We start from the raw sequence: 23,704 nt of genomic DNA, 5'->3' as shown, positions 1-23,704 counted from the left end.
AGATAAATTGGAATATTTTCGACATAGTGAGAAACCAGGAACTGTAGAGGAGCAAGGAGATTCGGGAGTTTTATTTCACAAATCATTAAAAGCCAGCAGGCAGGTACAAAAAGTAATCAAAAATGCTAATTTAATATTGGCCTTTATTTCAAGGGGACTGGAATACAAAGGGGAAGAAGTTATACTTCAGTTGTACAAAGCTTTGGCCAGTCCCCATCTGGAGTACTGCATTCAGTTTTGGGCACCGTACCTCAGGAAGGAAATAATGACCTTAGAGGGTGCATAAAACCCTGCAGGCTTAGAGAGTTAAATTATGAGGACATGTTGCATGAACTTGGCTTGTATTCCCACATGTATAGGAGATTGAGGGATGATCTGACCGATGTGTTTAAAATGTTAAAAGGATTTGATAGGGTAGATACGGAGAGAAACTATTTCCTCTGGTGGGGGAATCGGGAACAAGGGGACATAATCTTATAATTAGAGCTAGGTCATTCAAGTGGGAAATCAGGAAGCACTTTTTCACACAAAGGGTACTAGAAATTTGGAATTCTCTCCCCCCGAAAGGCTGTGGAGGCTGGGACAACTGGAGCTTTCAAGACTGAGGTCAATAGATTTTTGTTAGGTAACGGTATCAAGGGAAATGGAGCCAAGGCGGGAAAGTGGGTGCAGATCAGTCATGATCTAACTGAATGGCGGAGCAGGCCCGAGGGACTAAATGGCCTATTCCTGTTCCTATGGCTTTTCTTGTGCCACTCTAGAGTCATTAAATTTATAGAATGATGTAGGACAGAAAGGTAGAAAGTATAGCATGCCCCCAGGTATCTCTGCAGCTGAAGAACAAATTTTGTTCTAAATAAAACTAGTCTCACGTTACCGTGTTCATTTTTTTTTGCTCTGTTCACCGAATTTCTCCTCTTTCCACCTTCCTGAGGACCTTGAGAGAGATACAGTTTCATGGGTGCCAGATGGTCTCCGGTACTTTGCCATTATTGTTAACCAGTGTCAGCAGGCTATTAAACTTCAGGTAGCATTAAAGTAGAGCCAAAACCGCAGAGGATATTTGGTTTGATTTTCCAGCGAATTTAATATAAGAAAAAAATCTTGACTTCAAAATTACACAAACTTTCAAAAAAATTTGTACATAAAGCCCTGCAGGTATGTACAGCAGTATTGCACAGTTAAAAATGTCAATTCCCCTTCAGCTATCAGGCAAGTCATCAGTGCATGGAAAGAATATCAAAAACGGGGGGGAAAAAACTCTTGGTGGGGCGGGGGGAGGGGGGGAAGGCGCCATGGGGTGGGAAATTGTTTAACATTTGCTACATGTATACTGGGTCCTATACAGCATTTGAAAACACTATAAGAACTGAACCAAAATTAAATAACATTAAGCAGAAATTAACAGCTATGAAAAAAAATTGCAGACAGAGTGTGTTTTGGCTCAGTCTGGCAATGAGTTACAGAAGGGAAAGGGAGGAAGAAACAAACTAGAAAACACATGAGATGCTCTAGACCTAATAAATAGTCAGTTCAAAATAACTTACACATATACATTTCCATTCATCTCAGGGCTGCAGGGGATGCAGTTATATAAAAAAGGGTGTGTTATGAGAACAATTCAGATTTTATTTGATTGTGTTTTGGGGGGATATGTACGGCAGCTTTTGATATTTGCTGGCTCAGGTTCCAATAATTGCAGGAAACATTTGTGGAATACAATGCACGGGCTCAAAATTAATCCACCGCTGAACTGTTCTGACGGATTCACCTGACGAAAGGCCCACGCCGATCGTCCTCTTTGAGAGAACTTCAGCGAGATGATGGGACGAGCGGTGATTCAGCCTCTGAGTTGATGTCCGTTCCATCAGATGACTACACTTTAATGCCAATATATATATATATACACATACATATATATATATATATATATACACACACAGACAAGGAAAAGAAAGTTTTGATTTGTATCCAAAGTAAAAGCAAGGATTGAAACTGCAGAAACCTTCAGCCATCCAGTCTTTTTTTTGAATGGTGGGGCTACATATTTGCCAGGTTTCCTTTCAGAAATAAAACTGAAGAGGGAATCGATCACACACCGTTGATCCTTCGCCCGCGTAGTAAGTATAACCAGTGCCAAACATTTCCATTCTGGTTATTCGGTGGTCTGTGGTTTCTCCCCTGTAATCACAAAGAATTTAAAGATTTGTTTATTATAAGATTTTGAAAACACAAGACCCCCCCCCCACAAAAAAATTACTCAACATGTATTATACTAAACTTGTGTCTTGAACGTTGTATTTTCTTTCCCATACTGTCTTTTTATAGTCACTAAGATTATTTACCATATTGGTACCAGTGCATCATAGGGAAAATTGCACTTAAGCTGATACATTTACAGTTTAATTTTGTTCTAATGCACTTTAATGGCATGCGTTATCCTTCAACACTTCAAATTGCTCCCACCATCAGTCACAAACTTGTAACTGCGAGAATATCTAACACCTCAATGTTAGACAACTCAAAATTTGGAAACAAAGAACAACTTGGATTCATGTAGTGCCTTTCACAGCCTCAGAATGTCCAAAATGCTTCACAGCCAAACAATTTACTTTTGAAATGTAGTCAATGTTATGTAACAAAAGTAGTTGCCAATTTATTCACAGCAAGGCCCTACAAACAGCAAATGAATGATTGATCAGTTTTTGGTGGTTCACCAGACTGATTCCTGGGATGGCGGGATTGTGGTATGAGGACCGATTGAGTACACTAGGCCTGCATTCTCTGGAGTTTAGAAGAATGAGAGGTGATCTCACTGAAACATACAAAATTCTTATAGGGCTCGACAGGGTAGATGCAAGGAGGCTGTTTGCCCTGGCTGGGGAATCTAAAACCAGGGGTCACAGTCTCAAAATAAAGGGTAGACCATTTAGGACTGAGATGAGGAGAAATTTCTTCACTCAAAGGGTGGTGAATCTTTGGAATTCTCTCCCCCAGAGGCCTGTGGAGGCTCAGTCATTGAGTACATTCAAAACAGAGATCGATAGATTTCTAGATATTAAAGGCATCAAGGGATATGGGGATGGTGCAGGAAAATGGCACTGAGGTAGAAGATCAGCCACGATCTTGTTGAATGGTGGAGCAGGCTCGAGGGGCCGGATGGCCTGCTCCTGCTCCTATTTCTTATGTTCTTAGAACTCCTTGCTTTTCAAATAATGCCACCTTCTAAACAGATGGATTTAACATATCGTCCACAAGACAGCACCTCCAACAATGCAGTACTCTCTTTAGTGTGCTAGAGTGCCAGCTTAAATTAAGTGTTTAAGTCCTAGAGTGGGGTTTGAACCCACAACCTCCTGATTCAGAGGTGAGAGTGCTACCTATTGATCCAAGCTGACGCTTGCAGGGTAAAATGTTGAATTGCACCGCGGATGTCTTTTTACAGTTCAAGTGGGAATAGTGCAAAAATTTTACATGTGGAAACCCTAACGAACACTGAATACAATATCAAGTTTTAAAGAAATGGCACAGAATGTATACATATAAAATGCAGTTTTAATTTGAAACTCATTTCACATCTATTTTGTTTCACTTCTTTCGGAATACAGCAGTCTATGTATGTGACTAACATTAAGATCTTGTTGGATGAGCATGTTGTAAGTCTATAGAATGTTCTCTACTTCTGTGCTTGCCTTTCACAACATCACAAGAGGTTGAGATGAAGATGGCTGTTTGGCATTAGTGCAACCAATTGGGAAAGGAAATGAAAGGGGCATATTCTCCTCTCCTCCCATTCCAAATCCTGGAAATGTCCTGCCCCCCACCCACCAATTTTTTTTATACAGCCCATTTAATCTCATCTTTACAGTGTGCCAATCCAACTATCCTCTCATTACTGCATCTAGCTGTGTTCTGAGATCACACTCTTGCCATAAACAGAGGAACTATCATGCCAGGCTTGGGTTATAGTTTGGTGACTCAAAATAAAACAGTACATTGTGTTCAGTTTTTCTTTAAATGGATTGCCTTCAAAACATAGTCCCTTTTTGCCAGATACAAGAAAGTTGGTTTACAAGTACAGACATTTCAAAATGTTGTCTTTCAGTTAGAACAAATGATGGACCTATACACTTAAATGAAGGTAACAATGTGGGATCAGTAACTCGCAAACATTTTGAAGATCTGTGCTAGGCTAAGTACAACCTATTTCTATGCATATTTCGAACACCAATGCTAAGAAATGATGGAACAGTTGGGACTTCTTTACATTCAACTTAACAGAATATTGTTAAAATTTGTAGAAAAATTTTCAATCCATTGAGGGAGGACATATTCAGTCGCAAGGAGGAAAAAGGGAAGGAATAACGTTTGAAACAATAAACCCGAGTGACTACACAGGCAAAATGTCTCTTTTTTTTAAAAAAAGGCTCGCATTCAGATAGGTCTCTCAGGTTGCGTTTACACGTCCAACTTTAGTGTCAGTTTCCACTTTGCTGTGATGCTCCTGTTGGAAATATAAGTCTGGTATTGGGGCCTGACCTGACTCCAGACAGAAGCTGTTTTCGAGGAGGTCGTTTCATTCCACGTGGGTTGTACACTGCATGGAGTACAACTCAAGTGTGGCTGTAAGTGTGCAGACGGAGAGCCCTCTCCTGGGCAGGAGAATTACAGTTCGAGCCAGGCAATATAAACAAAGCACTGCCTGGCTAAAACTGATAACTGTAGCTACTGGCCTCAAACTCGCAGCTACTGTATAAAAACACCATCTAAAACCTCTCTGAATGCTTCACGTGAATTGAATTATTTAAAGAGCCATAACTGTTATTAAGGCAAATGCAGCAGCCATTTTGTGCACAGCAGAATCCCACACTGCAATGAGATGAATGACTACTTTTTATAATATGGTGGTTTTGGTTGAGGGTTATGTGTTTGCCTGGAGAATTCGCTTTTCTTCTTAAGTGTCAAGGAATCTTCATTGTCCACCTGAACAAGCAGATGGAACCTCAGTTTAACATCTCATCCCAAAGAACGGCACTCTCGGCGATGTAGTATTGGCATGCCAAGTTAGATTGTGGACCTGAATTCCTGTCATGGAACTTGATAAACAGTTGTGTAACTGTAACTGAACAGCCCAACGCTGATTAGATGTCCATCTAATCATTTATTTAAAAATCATTTATTTATGCAAAACTGCTCTGACTATTGTTCCCCCCCCCCCCCCTTCTGAAGGCACTGAATCTTTGCCGCGGAAGATTCCCTCACTCCATCCAGTCAGTGAGTGTCGGCAGGATATCCGACTGTGGAGGGAATCACAGCCGAGTCACATCCATGTTAATCTGAAGTCTCTGGAGAGCTGTGCTGCACTGTTAGTTTCCAGCAACTGTTTTTTATTATTTAAAACTTCAAGTCATGAGATTTCAGAGCAGTGGATAGTATTATTAAAGCACGATCTTGATTAGCTGGATTACAACTGTCAATGTGCTCGATACCAGGAATTAATAGTCATTATCTAGGCTTAAAGTAAGCAATAAATGTTGCTTCTTACAGCAGACCTCAGATTAACTGGGAATGACTGAAAAAATAACTGACCTGAAATTGTTCATAATTGGTGCCACTGGTTTGCAGTGATTGAAAGGTCAAGTTCAATTTCCTCATCCATGCCTTTGACACCTCCAAACTTAACTATTCCAATGTTCTCCTGGCCAGCCTCCCATCTTCTATCCTCTGCAAAGCAGCACATCCAAAACTCTGCTGCCTATATCCAAATCCTGCACTAAGTCATGCTTGCCCATTATCCCGGGCCTTCCCCACCCTACATTAAAACTCCCTGTCTCCCAGTGATTTAAAATTCTCATCCTCGCGTTTAAATCTCTATATAGCCTCACCCCTCCCTATTTCTGAAACCTCCTTCCACCCTACACCTCACCCCTCCCTCTGACATCCCTCCTCATCTGACCATTGGCGGCCATGCCTTCAGCCTCCTAGGCCCTATGCTCTAGAATTCCCTCCCTAAACCTCTCCGCCTTTAAAGACTCTCCTTAAAAACCCACCTCTTTTCACCAAGCTTTTGGTCTCCCCTCCTAATTTCTTTGGCTCAGCATCCATTTTTTTAATGGCCTGTGAAGTGTTTTGGGACATTTTTCTAGTTATTGTTTTGGATTCTGGGATTTGTACTGGCGTTTTTTGGGGATTCACAATCTGTGATTTCACCCATTTATAATCGGTGCCACCGGTTAACGGCGAGTAAATAAGAGAAATTCTTTTTCTATTTCGTGACATTCCAAGATTCTCATCAGTGTTTTGGTGATCAGATTCCACGGCTCCACCTGATTTTCTGTGAAAACTATGAGCTGGTGGCTCGAGCTACAAGTAGTTCCTCCCATAAAACTTTAAACAATGCTGAAAGCCACTGATTTGTGGGATTAGTTCTTATTTGGGGGGGGGGGGGGGGTGTGGGGATGTACTGAATTGCAGAATACAATCCACGAATCAGTGGCAAGAACTCTGTAATCCCGGGTAATAAAAATTTAATTTGAGATTCAATCAACTTAAAACAGCGGCCCTGTATCCAACAATGTGTCTTTTTTTTTAATTTTTAAAAAAAGGACATTGTCCAGTTACACTGTACTGTAGGACAGAAAATCTCCAAAAATACATACAGTATCATTATATATATTTAGTACTTTTTATAATTACACTGTACATTTTCATGTGATTATAACTTATGAAGCCAACTCAGCAGTCACGCTGTGGGGGAGGAGAAAGCAGAAAAAAAGCTTTCTCTCGGCGCAGGGTATAGACTTGGGAGCATCGAGTGCAGCAGCAGCTGGTGTTTGTGGCTCTGTGGTATTGGCTTCGAGTGAGATTGTTTGGCACAAAGGAATTACGATAACAACTGGGCTTTTCCCCTGCAGAAGCTGAGGGGAAACGTACTCTGTGTACGTGATTCCTGTGGAAGCAGTTATGTGCAACCACAATGGCAGATTTTTATCTCTTCAAATAATACTTTAATGTTTAAAAAGTCTGGCATTGTTCTCTAAATATCTTCAAACCATACTCACAGCACACATACTCACTGTGTTTTATAGTACGGCACAGCTGAAAAACATACTTTGAGCAGGCTGTATTGTTTTTTGGGTTAGAATCATGCAGCACAGGAGGCCATTCGGCCCATCGTGCCTGTGCCAGTTCTCTGAAAGAGCTACCAATTAGTCCCACTCCTCTGCTCTTTCCCCATAGCCCTGCGAATTTTTCCTTTCTAAATATTAATCCAGTTCCCTTTTGAAAGTTACTACTGAATCTGCTTCCACCACCCTTTCAGATCATAACTTAGCAGAGGGGTCAGTGACCAGGGGGCGTAGATTTAAAGTAATTGGTAGAAGGATTAGAGGGGAGCAGAGGAGAATTTTTTTCACCCAGAGGGTGGTGGGGGTCTGGAACTCACTGCCTGAAAGGGTGGTAGAGGCAGAAACCCTCAACTCATTTAAAAAGTACTTGGATGAGCACTTGAAGTGCCGTAACCTACAGGGCTACGGACCAAGTGCTGGAAAGTGGGATTAAGCTGGATAGCTCTTTTTCGGCCGGCATGGACACGATGGGTTGAATGGCCTCTTTCTGTACCGCAACTTTCTATGATTCTATGGTAACAACTCGCTTAGTAATAAGATTTCTCTTCATCTCCCCTCTGGCTTTTTTGCCAATTATCTTAAATCTGTGTCCTCTGGTTACTGACCCTTCTGCCAGTGGAAACAGCTTTTCCCTATCTACTCTATCAAAATCCCTCATAACTTTGAGCATCTCTATTAAATCCCCCCTTAACCTTCTTTGCCCTGTTGACCGGAGGTCACCGGTTACGGTTACTGGCTTAGTACAAAGAGGAGAAGAGTCAATTCTCTCTTAACTCTCAATTCACTTTATTCACGCCCCTGGCCAACAGCCCTAAGGAGAACAACCCCAGCTTCTCCAGTCTCTCCACATAACTGAAGTCCCTCATCCCTGGTACCATTCTAGTAAATCTCCTCTGCACCCACTCCAAGGCCTTGACATTCTTTCTAAAGTGTGATGCCCAGAATTGGACACAATACTCCAGCGAAGGACTAACCAGTGATTTATAAATGTTTAGCCTATTTGCTCTAGATTTTTTTTTGCCTTTTGTGCTTCAGACTATTAGTAAAGAATCATAGAAAGTTACGGCACAGAAGGAGGCCATTCGGCCCATCATGTACGTGCCGGACAAAAAAGAGCAATCCAGCTTAATCCCACTTTCCAGCACTTGGTCCGTAGCCCTGTAAGTTACGGCACTTCAAGTGCATATCCAGGTACTTTTTAAATGAGTTGAGGGTTTCTGCCTCTACCACCCTTTCAGGCAGTGAGTTCCAGACCCCCACCACCCTCTGGGTGAAAAAAATTCTCCTCAGCTCCCCTTTAATCCTTCTACCAATTACTTTAAATCTATGCCCCCTGGTCACTTGACACCTCTGCTAAGGGAAATAGGTCCTTCCTATCCACTCTGTCTAGTCCATCATAATTTTATATACCTCAATTAAATCTCCTCTAAGCCTCCTTTGTTCCAAAGAAAACAACCCCAGCCAATCCAATCTTTTCTCATAGCTAAAATTCTCCAGCTCTGGCAACATCCTTGTAAATCTCCTCTGTACCCCCTCTAGTGCAATCACATCTTTCCTGTAATGTGACCAGAACTGTACGCAGTACTCAAAACTGTGGCCTAACCAATGTTTTATACAGTTCCAGCATAACCTCCCTGCTCTTATATTCTGTGCCTTGGCTCATAAAGGAAAGTATTCCATATGCCTTTTAAACCACCTTCTCTACCTGTCCTACTACCTTCAGGGATCTGTGGACATGCACTCCAAGGTCCCTTTGTTCCTCTATACCTCTTACTAGCCTCCCATTTATTGTTTACTCCTTTGCCTAGTTTGCCCTCCCCAAATGCATTACGTCACACTTCTATGGATTGAATTCCATTTGCCACTTTTCTGCCCACCTGACCAGTCCATTGATATCTTCCTGAAGTCTACAGCTTTCCTCCTCACTATCAACCACGCGGCCAGTTTCTTGATCAAGCCCCCCACATTCAAGTCCAAGTCATTAATATACACCACAAAAAGCAAGGGACCTAGTATAGGTGAGCCCTAACTCCCTACGCCCCTCGTGATTGTTCCCACTTTCCCCGAGATCTTAAGTAAAATATTGGAGTGTTAATGAACAGAGATCCCTTTTGTTAGATTGCTTCAGCTACTGATTGTACTCTGTGCCTTCGCAGGATCCTTCTTATCTTCAAAAGTGACAATGTTGCACTACAGGAGATTTGATAGAAGTGTTCAAAATCATGAAGGGTTTAGATAAAGTAAATAAAGAGAAAGTGCTCCCATTGGCGGAAGGGTCGAGAACCAGAGGACACAGATTTAAGGTGATTGGCAAAAGAAGCAAAGGCGACATGAGGAAAAACGTTTTTACGCAGCGAGTAGTTATGATCTGGAATGTGCTGCCTGAAAGGGTGGTGGAAACAGATTCAATTGTGGTTTTCAAAAAGGAATTGGATAAATACTTGAAGGGAAAAAATTCGCAGGGCTACAGGGAAAAAGCGGTGGAATGGGACTAACTGGATTGCTCTTACAAAGAGCCGACAAGGGCTCGATGGGCCGAATGGCCTCCTTCTGTGCTGTAACCATTCTATGATTCCACACCAGGCATTCTTTTGGGTTTTAAATGCTAAGTGGATTTATTAAACTGTAATAGAACAAGGAAAAGGAAGCAATAATAAAACATACTTTAATAATGGTTGTTAACTCCTTGTACAGTAGAAAATAATAAACACTCCACAACTCAGCTAAAAACTTTACATTTTTTCAAATGTATTTGTTTTTAAAAAAACCACCCCCCGCCCAAACTTCATAATTTGTCCAGCCAGAATAATCCTCTTCAGAGTTTCCAGTTCTAATACCTGTCTGAAAGTTCCAGATCAAACTCAACAAAGATTTGAAAAAAGTGGGCTGATAAATACCTCCAAACAGTTTTGTTAATTTAAATAACTATCCGTTCAATCCAAAAAGCTGCCAATCAAATACATGAACAAATCACACAGCATGTATGTATTTGAATTGATTAACTTCAAGCAAACTGCAAAGCAACCAACTGAACAATTGTTGCCACACTGTATCAAGTTGAGCAGGGACATGATTTACGTGCGTGAAACTGGTGTTTAACCCCACATGTACCATGACTGGCGGAGCAGGCTCGAGGGACTGTACGGCCTACTCCTGCTCCTATTTCTTATGTTCTTATGACAGAATTGAAGAAGCCAGTTATCAAGCAAAATATTAGATAAAATGCTTCACTTTTGTCAGTGCTGTTTTAAATCTGTCCTGTTAGTAATTTTTGAAGTCTGTGGATTTTTAAAATTTTATAAATCCTAAAATCCTTACTGTATTAGCAATCACAGCTATTGCGGGTAAAGCATTTTGAATCTCCCCTTTTTTCTCCTACTGACCTTGAGTAACTACTTTTTTCCATTTTTTTTTGCATTTTTGTATTATTTCCTCCACATCTGTCCCAGACTGAATGGACTAAGTAGATGGTTTGTTTGTAGATCCCTGCCACTCAGAAGCAGGCAGAATCTCTGGGTGATGTGCCTACCAGTTATTCTCTACCTCACATTGACGATGGAGAAGGTGTGTGGGAGGAGAAGGAAAAAAGGCCCCAGGCCACTTGCACTCCTTCAAGACTGAGCAGGACTTTAGTTGAATCAGGAAAAGCACAGCCATGAATCATAGCCAATCTACTGTTCCAATGTGCTACCCTAAGCTACTTTTATATGGGGACTTGGAAGGGTGTTAGTAACAACAACTCACAACATACAGGTTTTGCACTTCCAAGAACAACTTCAAGGCTAGCTGCCAAGAGGACCCAGTTTAAAAATAAAGTGCCTTTCTTGGGGCCGGCTATGGTGAATCTGGTAAATTTACTCTGAGGTTGCTGCTGGCTGCATGGGCAATACGGGGTGGGAGTCAGCAGGACTAATTCCCCCCTGCCCCCCCCTCACTAAACCCAGTATAAAAGCAGTTAGGGGGATTGAAGTAGTTTGCAACACACCACATTTGCTGAATGCAGTAAACTGCACGCATAATTAGAACCTGTGGTAAAACCAGTCTGACTGTTGTTGACAGGTCTAACTTGGTATTCGTGGAAATAAACGAGCGTTCTAACACTGAATGGGACAGCAAGAAATGAGTGAAACAAACAAATAAATTCTCATTCATCACAGAGAAATGGAAGGTTTTCTAGTAAAGTAAAAGTTTCAGCTCTCAGATGTTTCATTCTTGTCTACTTTTAACAGGCTGATGGCAGAGTGACAGAACCGAAGCAATGTATTGTTGAAGGGCTCTGTCAATCCTGGGAAACAAGTGTTTAGGAAGTACGTTTATCCTTGACCCTGAACTCCCACTTTCAACAGCAGTTTATTATTCAGACTAATGACATTTGACACGAATTCTTAAGTTTTAATGCGTGAGCTTTCCCCTTTCCACAGAAAAACAATGATTTCGGCAATTCACAATCCGCAAATAAAATCTCAGGGATTTGCGGGCTTAGAGACTCGCGATTTCTGAGAATACAGTTTCATTAGTGGTCCACTAATTTACAAGGAAATCTAGACATTCACCTAATTTTTGTTTAATAGTGGCATTTCACCCCATAATCATCCATATTTTTCAGTTATAAATATTACTGAGTAGTTGTATCTCTGAGTTTTTCAATTGTAATTAACCCGATCTGGAGCAATGCGAAGTTTTAATAAAATTATTATTTTTTTTAAAAGTACAATTATTTTTGTTTGTGTTTTTAAAAAAAATTATTTTGAATCATTTTGGCCTGTATATCAATTTGAACCTCTAATCAAGGTGCCAGAAATTCTGCCTTCTAGGCACAAAGTTCATTTTTGAGAAGAGATATTTTGATTACAGATTTATTCACTTTTCCAGGAATGAAAATGACGATAAGATGACAGATTGCAAGTGCAATGAATACACAAGTGCAATAGGGCCAGATATAAATTTAAGTTTACCCCATCAAAATTACGACTCCACTGAAACCACCCTGGTCACGACTAGAACAGTCAAACATTCCAACAGAAATCTGGAACCAAGCAACAGGTCCAGAGGAGGATGTTAGAACAGTAGGTCAAACTTTACTGTGGAGATAGAGGCATGCAAAGCATAGAGGCCAAACCGAAGTATCATTGTTTAAACTTGGCTACTCTCAGGCTAACTGGGACTGGCTCTGCTGGGCTACTGAATGGATTGCCTTGCTATAGGAAAAGGTTACCTTACCCCAAACAGGAGGAAAGACAGCAAAGAACATGGGAAACATTAAGTGTTTGGTAGATTCATCTCGTCCTACTACGTACAACTCCATCAGCCACTGACTGTAGCTATGGAAAAGTCTGCATCTCATGATTGCCTCCTCCTCCCAGATGAAGAAGGACAAGGTACAGAGAAGAAGACAATCAAAGGATGGAACAACAAAACTCCAAAAAAAAATGTTCTATGATTGGAACGTGCAAATTACCCAATAATAACTTGCTTGTTTTATCTGCTTAGCCACTATTATTGGTGTCTATTTACAAGTATTAAACATCTGTGCGGATGAGTAATCTGCTCCATTCCAGAAAGGGGGGTGGGGGGGAGGCGGTGGCTGTATCAGGATTTCTGGGTCCCAGCCAGCCTGTTGTGTATTTATATCCACGGATATGTCTCACAGTCTGAGACTGGATTACACTTGTTCCAGTTGCGTAAAATATTCTGCCAAGTTACTGAAATTATCAAAATATTTCAGGTGCATTAAAGTGTTACAAACAAGTGCAGCTTCCTGATTTAATGTGCAGTTAGTACTTTTTCTATATCAGTACGTGGGTAATTAACATTTAAAGAAAACAAAAATTCAAATTCAATTGCAAATATATTGCCAATCTTTGTGTAAAACAGGAACTAAATAACCAAAACAAAATGCGTACTATGCCCACACTGCTTGGCTCGGGCATGTTGATTGATAACGATATATCATTTTTGTTTAATAAAACTTTCATTAAATTATAAATAGATGATTTGAAGCACTCATCAACAAATTTATAAAAACTATACAAGCATGGAATTGATCAGGGGCTAGTTTGGGCCTAATGGCCTTTTCCTGTACATTCTCAGGCACTTTTTATCCCCCCCTTTTTAAAAAACATCAATGTTAATTAGAAAGGAAGAAAGAACTTGCAATTATATAGCGCCTTTCTCACCTCGTCTCCTTTCCTGATATAAATCAGCACCTGGCCACATTTTACTACCTAAGTGGCTATTTTCCCGTTTGTTAGCCTAGAGAATAAATACTGGCAGACAGTTTGACCAGGGAAGGGCAGCCATCAACAGACAACCTCAATTCTGTTCTCACTTGATATGCACTTTTCAAGCCGGGCTCTCTGGATAGTAAGAAGGATCAGGAACATTGGCTGGTTTCCTTCCCCTTCCATCCCCAGCCCTAATCCAGAAGTGCGGAGGCCAATCGTTGCACTGATATTACTATTCCGACTGATATGGTAACACCGGTCAGCTAACTCACAAGTTTGGGAATCAAAACTGATCTGTATAGCTCAACAGTGCACCATCATGGATGGCGGTGAGTGAAACAGAGAAAGAGGATTAACAAAATTCTTATGTAGTTGTAGATGCAGCAAGAGATATTGCACACGTATGTTAATTTATAAGGAAATGCTCATTCTAGTCGGACAAAATTACCAAGAAACATAGAAACACAGAAAATAGGAGCAGGAGTAGGCCATTCGGCCCTTCGAGCCTGCTCCGCCATTCAATATGATCATGGCTGATCCTCTATCTCAATACCATGTTCCCACTCTCTCCCCATACCCCTTGATGCCTTTTGTGTCTAGAAATCTATCTAGCTCCTTCTTAAATATATTCAGTGACTTGGCCACCACAGCCTTCTGTGGTAGAGAATTCCACAGGTTCAGTACCTTCTGAGTGAAGAAATTTCTCCTCATCTCAGTCCTAAATGTCCTACCCCATATCCTGAGACTGTGACCCCTCCTTCTGGACCCCCAAGCCAGGGGGAACATCCTCCCTGCATCCAGTCTGTCTAGCCCTGACAGAATTTTATACATTTTAATGAATACAGGCCGAATTGACCCAATCTCTCCTCATACGACAGTCTTGCCATCCCAGGCATCTGTCTGGTGAACCTTCGCTGCACTCCCTCTACGGCAAGTATATCCTTTCTTAGGTAAGGAGAACAAAACTGCACACAGTACTCCAGGTGTGGTCTCACCAAGACCCTCTATAACTGCAGTAAGACATCCTTGCTCCTGTACTCAAATCCTCTTGCAATGAAGGCCAACATACCGTTTGCCTTCCTAACTGCTTGCTGCACCTGCATGTTTGTTTTCAGAATTTTGTAGCTTCTTGCATTTCAGGATTGTACAAGTTAAGAGTTTGGCTCAAGTTTAAAATTAATCTTAAATTAGGCAAACACCACTTTGACATGGCCTTCAGCTATGTCGCTAATGGTAACTAACACCTTATACAATATAGATCAGAATAACTAGTCTCGGTACAGACACTGCCCCAAGGCCAGAGATGGGGAATCTGGGTGACTCATTCGCAGAATAACAGTACTAGATACTGGTTACAATGTTTGTGTCAGGGTGGATCCTATTACATCAAAGTGGTTATTAAACCTGGGCAATTTTATGGATATGGTAGACTCTCCCAGCAGGCACATAAGGTAATAACTGCAGATTTCTGCTGAGTATCAAGGAGGGATTTTAATTTAATTTTCCTTAAAAAAAGAGGCACGTGACTTCTTTCATTTATATTTCATCATCGGAAATGTGTTGACACATGTCCAGGGGAGACACGTCCTGCCACTGGAGACATGATGTCTTCCCAGACCCACTTTAACATACACACGTGTAATTAAAATAAATTACTCTCATTGTTCCAATCCTTGAAGGTTAAACCTTTCAGCCATTTACATCCACAGTGAACTAAGTCCACTCTTTGTCTTTTCTGTGCCCCCTTATGTATCTATAATTATTCCCCAACCATATCATTAGTGTGTCTGGAGTAAATTTATGATATAAAATTACAGATTTCAAATGTGAAATGATTCATGTCAGTTTAAAAATTAAAGTCATTAGTGTCAGTAACTTTTGTTTGGATTAAATGCTGGGCCCATTAATATTTAACTGATTATGTTAACATTAGGCCAGAGGAAACCCGGCATGGCCTGTATTGTGTTAAAGGGGCTGTGCAGGCTGACGCTCCAGTGCAACATTGAGGGTGTGCTGCAGTGTCGAGAATACCACCCTTCAGGTGGAAGAGACGATAAAGCTGAGACCTACTCTAACAGGTGAACATTAAAAATCCTGTGCCATGATTTGAAGTAGAACAAGCGTGTCCTGGCAAACATTTCTCTCTCAACCAACATCACCAAGGAATAGATCAACCGCTCCTTCATCTCACAGTTATTTGTGGGATTTTGCTATGTGCAAACTAACCGCCACATTTGCCTACATAACAGTCACTGCGCACCGAAATAATTCACTTTACATGAGGCGCTTGGAGCTGTTTTTAAGCAGTGCCAAAGTGCTTCATAAATGCAAGCTCTTTTAGCTATTTAAAATGTTGCCTGAAGTGTTCTAAACCTATTGGATCAATGGGCATAATTATGCTGACAGACTCATTGTATCAAACGATTCATCAAGGTGGCCAGTTAGCACAGTTGGTTAGAGCGTGATGCTAATCACGCCAAGGTCGCGGGTTCGATCCTCGTACAGGCAATCAGCTTTTCATTATTGTAGTGGTGAGTGGTTGTTTTTCAGACTGGAGGGAGGTAAACAGTGGTGTTTCCCAGGGGTCGGTGCTGGGACCACTGCTTTTCTTGACTATATATTAATGACTTGGACTTGGGAGTTCAGGGCACAATTTCAAAATTTGTGGAAGACACAAAACTTGGAAGGGCAGTGAACCGTGAGGACGATAGTGATAGACTTCAAGAGGATATAGACACTCTGGTGGCATGGGCGGACACGTGGCAGATGAAGTTTAACGCAGAAAAATGCAAGGTGATGCATTTCGGTAACAAAAATGAGGAGAGGCAATATAAACTAGAGGGCACAATTCTAAAAGGGATGGGGGAACAGAGGGATCTGGGGGTATATGTGCATAAATTGTTGAAGGTGGCAGAGCAGGTTGAGAAAGTGGTTAAAAAAGCATACAGGGTCCTGGGCTTTATAATAGAGGCATAAAGTACAAAAGCAGTCTTCATAAAACACTGGTTCAGCCACAACTGAAGTATTGTGTCCAGTTCTGGGCACCGCACTTCAGGAAGAATGTGAAGGCCTTAGAGAGGGTGTAGAGGAGCTTTACTAGAATGATTCGAGGGATGAGGGACTTAAATAATGTGGATAGACTGGAGAGGCTGAGATTGTTCTCCTTGGAACAGAGAAGATTGAGAGGAGATTTGATAGAGGTGTTCAAAATCATGAAGGGTCTAGACAGAATAGATAGAAACTGTTCCCATTGGCAGAAGGGTCAAGAACCAGAGGACATAGATTTAAGGTGATTGGCAAAAGAACCAAAGGTGATATGAGGAAAAACTTTTTTACACAGCGAGTGGTTGGGATCTGGAATGCACTGCCCGAGGGGGTGGTAGAGGCAGATTCAATCATGGCTTTCAAAAGGGAACTGGATAAGTACTTGAAACGAAAAAATGTGTGGGGCTACGGGGATAGGGCGGAGGAGTGGGACTAGCTGGATTGCTCATGCGTAGAGCTGGCGCAGACTCGATGGGCCGAATGGCCTCCTTCCGTGCTGTAACCTTCAATGATTCTATGATCTTGTGAACAGAGTTAGGACCACTTGGCCAAGGGGAAATGAAGGGGAATAAACCACCACCTCCTCCTCCTCCTCCTCCCCCCTCCCCCCCTGCCCCAATGTGGTAGTGACTCTGCCTGGAAATGTCATGTTCTTTCAAATAAGTGTACAGCATCAATAAACAAACCAATTTTGGATTATTTCTTAAAAATGCTGGTGACAGTGTTATGCATTGCTGCATGAAGGAAGCCTAAAAACATATATTGCCATGCGCTTCAGAGTTCTTTTGGGGACCATCCCTGAACAACATGAGGAACACAACTGCCACCAAGTAGAAAATGCAGTAACTCTGAACACAAATGTGGCACCTCCATTAACACAATACTGGCAGTAAAGGAAAATCAAACGTTACGAGTTGTACAAAGCAATCACTGGGGGTGAATTTCCTCGGGTGTTCTCCCGCTCTGCCGCTGTAATTTCGGCAGAAGCCCCGTTTACTTGTATAGACGGGAATTCCATGGAAACCCCTCCCCCCCCCCCCCCCCCACCAAAGCTATAGCGATGGAGCGGGAGAAGCCCCGAGGAAATTCACCCCCTCCCCCCCGCCCCCCCCCCCCTGTCGTTCTCTCTGGTGATACCAATTTAAGGCCGCAGTTTGCAGAGATTTCTAACCACTAGATTCAGTTTCAAATGATTAGTAAGACTTTTGGACTTAACAAGTGTACACACAAATGCACGTGCGTCTATATATACACACACTTTATATAAAAAAAAATCAATGGAAATAGCAGAAATAGTTAAAAATGTGCTGGTTCAGCCCTACCTGTGGGTCACATTAACCTCAGCAATGTAGTGTTTAAGTCTTTCAATGCCACAGTGACCCCAGCTTCAAAATGTTTAGCTGATGGCAACCAAAGCAGATGTTGATTGTGAGGTAATTGTAAGCTGCAGATTTCTACAGCTGTCTTATCTAGGAAATTCGCGGTGCTATCTCTTAACTATTAATTTAGAAAAGCACAAACAGATCTGTGACTTCCTGTAAGTAAAGACTGATCTGCCAAAAAAGGCGTTCTGTGGGAACCAGGAGGGCCTATCCACTGGAACTTGTTGATAGATCATACTTTTTTTAAAAAAAAACATAACCCAAATTAAAGGGCCAATATTATTCAGTGCAAAATTATGAATTTTTTAAAAATTCATTCTCGGGATGTGGGTGTCACTGGCAGGGTTGATATTCATTGCCCAGCGTCTAGTTGCCCTGAGAAGGTGACGGTGGGCCTTCTTGTTGAACCTTTGATAGCGGTTTGATGCAACTGAGTGGCTTGCTAGGCCACTTCAGAGGGCAGTTAAGAGTCAACCACCCTGGTGTGGAACAGGAGTCACATGTAAGCCAGTCCGGGTAAGGATAGTTGGTTTCCTTCCCTAAAGGACATTAGTGAACCAGTTGGGTTTTTACGACAATCCGGCAGCTTTGTGGTCACTTTTATTGATACCAGCTTTTTATTTCCAGAATTTTTAAACTGAGTTCAAATTTTTAAACTGCCATGGTGGGACTTGGTAGCAGGTTTCCGGGTACATAGGTCCTGTAATGCTTTACTACAAAATAACATGACTAACAGTAAATCCCAACCGCACACAACAGCAAAAAAAGGGAATTGTAATATAAGGAACATCAACAAACATTAGTCATCTCATCATTTTGACTCCGAGGGGGTGGAGGATAAAAACCCAAGACCACATCAAAAAACTTAAAACTCTGTTTAGAAAACACAGCCATCCTCTGAAGCTTCCTTATGTTGCTGGCTTCAGATATCAAAGCAGGAAGCAATGTGCATGTAATATCAGAAAACAAAAAAAAAGTAGCCAAACTACCTATTATAATTAAAAAGCAAAAATACTGCAGATGCTGGAAATCTGAAATAAAAACAGAAAATCATGGGAAACACTCAGCAGGTCGATCTCTCTCCACAGATGCTTGCCTGACCTGCCGAGTGTTGCCAGCATTATCTGTTTGCATTACTTATTAAAATTGTTTTATGCAACAGATTATGTGAACTAGTTGGGGGGGGATCATAAGAGATAATAATTTCAAAATCATTCACCCCCCCCCTCCACCCCACCTATGACTTAAAGAAAAATAAATTCCTACGTCTCATCTTTGCAGGCCCAAAAACAGTCTGTGTCAGGAGTTGAACCTAACCACCAAGGACCCATTGGCTTAGATTTAAGCACCAAGACTGGTATCCGAGAGGAGTATATATGCTGGTCTCCACTTAGGTCACTGGCAGACAGTTGAAGTAGACATGTTTGGCAATATCATCTGAACAATTGAGTTTTATTCCCTGCTTGTGACCCCACGAGACTATTTTTAGACCTGCACCAAATCAAGTATGTCCGCTTAGAAGATATCCAAACCTACCTGAAGGGGTACTTCATATTGAAAGTCTTCCACCTCCTCCCAGAATGGCATTCCCCTTTAAGTGGAAGGTGAGAATGTAATTATTATTACCTCTCCCCCACCCCCAACATTCATCAGTCCTGCATGCTTCAAAAATACAAACTTAATAAGTAGCTTTTACAGCACATTTCAATCAGTGCAATGTTTCAACTATACAAAATATCAATAACTAACTATATAGTTGATTAAAAACCTTGAGTTGGGCATGCACTTCCTGGTCACAACCCCTACTTCCTTTTGTCACAAAGTTCCGCCAACATTTCCCTTTCAACTTTGCTATATCAACTGTCACGATGCAGTTGCAGGCCCTAGTCACTAAGTGCCTCTGTGGAGTGAGCTTCTTAACTCTCACTTCCAAATCAGTTGCGGACTTGCATATAACAAAATTTCTATTCATCAATTATTAGCTCTTTCAGAGAGCTGGCGCAGGCACGATGGGCCGAATGGCCTCCTTCTGCGCTGTATGATTCTATCCCCAGGGGAAAGTATTGGGTTTTCCTATATGTAATTGATTTGGACTTAGGCACAGAGAACACAATATCAAAACTTGATGCCGACACAAAAGTAAAGGATTTGACAAACAGTGAGGCAGACTGTAAAAGAACATAAGCAATAGCAGCAGGAGTAGGCCATATGGCCCCTCGAGCCTGCTCCTTCATTCAATAAGATCATGGCTGATCTTCTATCTCAACTCCACTTTCCCGCCCTATCCCCATATCCCTTGATTCACTTAGTGTCCAAAAATCTATCAATCTCAGTCTTGAATATACTCAATGACAGAGCATCCACAGCCCTTTCAAAGATTCACAACCCTATTGAGTGATGGGATTTTTCCTAATCTCGGTTCTAAATGGCCGACTCTTTATCCTGAGACTATGATTCCTAGTTCTAAACTCTCCAGTCGGGGTGACAGCCTCTCAGCATCTACCCTGTCAAACCCTCTAAGAATTTCATATGTTTCAATGAGATCACCTCTCATTCTTCTACACTCCAGAGAATATAGGCCCATTGTACTCAATCTCTCCTTATAGGACAACACTCTCAAAAGACATACGAACATACAAACATACGAATTAAGAGCAGGAGTAGGCCATTCAACCCTTCGAACCTACTCTGCCATTTGATAAGGTCATGGCTGATCTGATTGTGACCTCAACCCTACTTTCCCCCTACGTACCATAACCTTTGACTCCCTCGTTAGTCAGGAATCTATATAACTCAGCCTTAAAAATATTCAATGACCCTGCCTCCACCACTCTCTGGGGAAGGGAGTTCCACAGACTCACGACCCTCAGAGAAAAAATTTCTCCTCATCTCCGTCTTCAATGGGAGACTCCTTATTTTTAAACTGTGGCCCCTAGTTCTAGTCTCTCCCACAAGGGGAAACATCCCCTCAGCATCTACCCCTTCTAGTCCCCTCAGGATCTTATATGTTTCAATAAGATCACCTCTCATTCTTCTAAACTCCAGTGTACACAGGCCCAACTTGTCCAACCTTTCCTCATAAGATAACCCCCTCATCCCAGGAATCAGTCGAGTGAACCTTCTCTGAACCACCTCCAAAGCAATTATGTCCTTTCTTAAATAAGGAGACCAAAACTGCACACAGTATTCTAGATGTGGTCTCACCAATGCCCTGTACAACTGTAGCAAAATATCTCTACTTTTATATTCCATTCCCCTTGCAATAAATGACAACATTCCATTTGCCTTCCTAATCACTTGCTGTACCTGCATACTAACTTTTTGTGATTCATGTACTAGGGCACCCAGTTCTGCAATCTCTCTCCATTTAAATAATATCCTGCTTTTCTATTCCTCCTGCCAAAGTGGACAAGTTCACATTTTCCCACATTATACTCCATCTGCTAAATTTTTGCCTACTCACTTAACCTATCTATATCCCTTTGCAGACTCCTTATGTCCTCTTCACAACTTACTTTCCTACCTACCTTTGTGTCATCAGCAACTTTAGCAACCATACATTCGGTCCCTTCATCCAAGACTTCAGGAGGTTAGCGAATGGGCAGGCTATTTAATATGGAAGAGTGTGAGATAATACATTTTGGGTGGAAAACCAAAATACTCAATGGAAAGACAGTGCAGCAACATGGAGACCTAATGGTTCAATTACATAATTCCTTGAAAGTGCAAGTGTGGGTAGATTAAACCAAAAAAAGACTTAGTATTGAGAAATCTGTACAAGGCATTGTTGATAAATCACAGTATGAATACTGCGGTTTTGGGTACCCATTATAAAAAAAAGTCATGAAAGCCATAGAAAGCATACGGTGTAGACTCGCCAGGGATGGAAAACTATAGTTATGAGGAGAGATTTGAGGTAGCAGAGAAGGCTAGGAGGAGATTTAGTGGAGGTTTTAAAATTAAGTAAGATTTTTGAAAGGGTAAATAGGTAAAGGCTATTTTCTCTGGTTGGGGAGTCAGTGATGAGGAATAATCAATTTAAGATTGTCACTGAGAGACTGAGGAGAGAGGTTACGAGATTAATTTCTTTATGCAGAGCACAGAATGCTTTGCAGTAGTAAGTGATTGAGGCAGAGACCTTTGCATTTTTAAGGGAAAAGTGAAGAGGAGGAAGATACAGGGCAGCAGGGAGAGTTCTGGGCAGTGGGATTACTTTTGGATTGCTCCAGCAAAGAGCAAACAGGATGGACCAAATGGCCTCCTCCTGTGTTGTAAACCTCTACGATTCTATGATGTCACTTCTTTCTGTGACTGTAACAAAGCAAGTGAAGGCAGTAATATAAACTTCCCAATATCTATGCTGTCACTGACTCAGTGAGGTTTATTCTTATGGTTTGGGATATCATCAATGTCTTAAGTCAGCTTTATAATTCCCTTCCAAACATCCATCATTCTCTATTTATCACAACAGCATCTGTTTCTCCACTTTGCTTTATCTTATGCCAAAAGTATGTTGGTCGTAATTACCGCGAATCGGGGAATATTTCATACAACCGGAGGCTGCCAGCAATGCTGCGCAAAATTAATTTGACAAGACACATTTGAGAGAAGCAGTTTGCTTATGCTTGATTGATCACAAAGGCAGTAACAAAATCACAGGCTGTAGTACAGCATTTCTCTCCTCACACAGCATAATAGGAGCACATTACATTCAGTTCACACCTCGTAAAGAGTGAGCAGGTAAATTCCAACTTTATAGAGTGGGGGGGGGGGTGGGGGGAGTTGGGGGTGGGGGGGGAGCATTTTGTAAGTTTACTGTACAAGGCATTAGCTTAGCAGAACTTTCATGTTCCCCAATAGCTTGATGAGCCATGAAGGTTCCAGGTTTGATTGTCTGTCTGTGCTGACTTAGCTGATCTCTGCCAGAGGCAGCTGTAGGGGGCACTACAATAGTTATCAGCACCTCTCAGCTAGGGAGAGGAAAACTGGCCAGAGTTCCCCTTTCCTCCTCATATGTGGATGTCGGGCTCAGCTCTGATGCACCGTGTGGTCAAATGCTAGCTGACACTCATTGGCAAGGCTCAAACATGAATAATGGCAAATAGGGTGACGTATTGGAAGACATCTGGCTGAGTCCTTTAAGAGAGGCGGGAGAAAATCATCAAGAAAATTAATTCTATACATTGTTTGCTCTGTATTAACGAGTTTGATCTGGAATTGTAGGATTCAGGATTTAACTGTAGTAAATTTTAATTCTGGAGTCTGCATCCTGCACTAATCTAGCAAAATGTAATTTTCCAATTTTAAATACAGTATTTTACTCACTGTGGTTAAATTGTGCTTAACTCATGAAGTACCTGAGGATCTTAAGAAACTTCATTATCTATATAAAGGTTTTGAGAGCTTTCATCACAGTTCGAGTTGTTATGATCTGGAATGCACTGCCTAAAAGGGTGGTGGAACCAGATTCAATAGTAACTTTCAAAAGTGAATTGGATAAATACTTGAAAAGGAAAAATTTGCAGGACTTTGGGGAAAGAGCCAACACAGGCACGATGGGCCGAATGGCTTCCTGCGCTTTATTAATCTATGATTCAGTGTAAAAAGTATATAAAAAAGAAAGGTGGTTAGTTCATGTGGTTTTTTTTCTGACCTGGAGCCAGAAATTTACAAGCAGCTTCTAATCTGTAAATTTCCCTCACTAAATAGTAATTAAACTCTAATTAACCTCACTCTCCATTTACTTACTGCAGTTGGACATTGTGCCCTTAAAAGGACTGGCCATTTAAACAGCAGACTAATACATTGTGTGTTATTGGGTATAACACTCCTGTCATTACAAAACAGCAGTTACCATTAGCATCACAACAGATTAATTAGTATTAATAAAATGTACTGACTGACAAACTATAACAAGCCTGCAGTG

The 23,704-nt window shown here is 41.4% G+C and overlaps 1 protein-coding gene across 6 annotated transcripts in view; it reads right to left on the bottom strand.

Annotated features, from left to right (window-relative positions):
- Positions 1 to 1,062: 1,062 nt before the first annotated feature.
- Positions 1,063 to 23,704, bottom strand: part of bcl2l11 (BCL2 like 11) — a 46,531-nt gene continuing 23,889 nt past the window's right edge. For 4 of the 6 annotated variants that reach the window (XM_067985092.1, XM_067985096.1, XM_067985097.1 and 1 more), the window contains one exon: positions 1,063 to 2,181. In XM_067985092.1, the coding sequence (XP_067841193.1) occupies positions 2,092 to 2,181 (90 nt within the window). In that variant the 3' untranslated portion in view covers positions 1,063 to 2,091. Of the gene's footprint in view, positions 2,182 to 19,314; positions 19,370 to 23,704 lie in introns of those variants that run through there. The other 2 variants (XM_067985095.1, XM_067985094.1) reach the window with 2 other exon arrangements.

The sequence above is a fragment of the Heptranchias perlo genome, chromosome 5, assembly GCF_035084215.1.
Source record: "Heptranchias perlo isolate sHepPer1 chromosome 5, sHepPer1.hap1, whole genome shotgun sequence".
In the NCBI taxonomy this organism is placed as follows: Eukaryota; Metazoa; Chordata; class Chondrichthyes; order Hexanchiformes; family Hexanchidae; genus Heptranchias; species Heptranchias perlo.
Note: the sequence above shows the minus strand (reverse complement) of the source record. Positions and strands in the feature narration are given on the sequence as shown.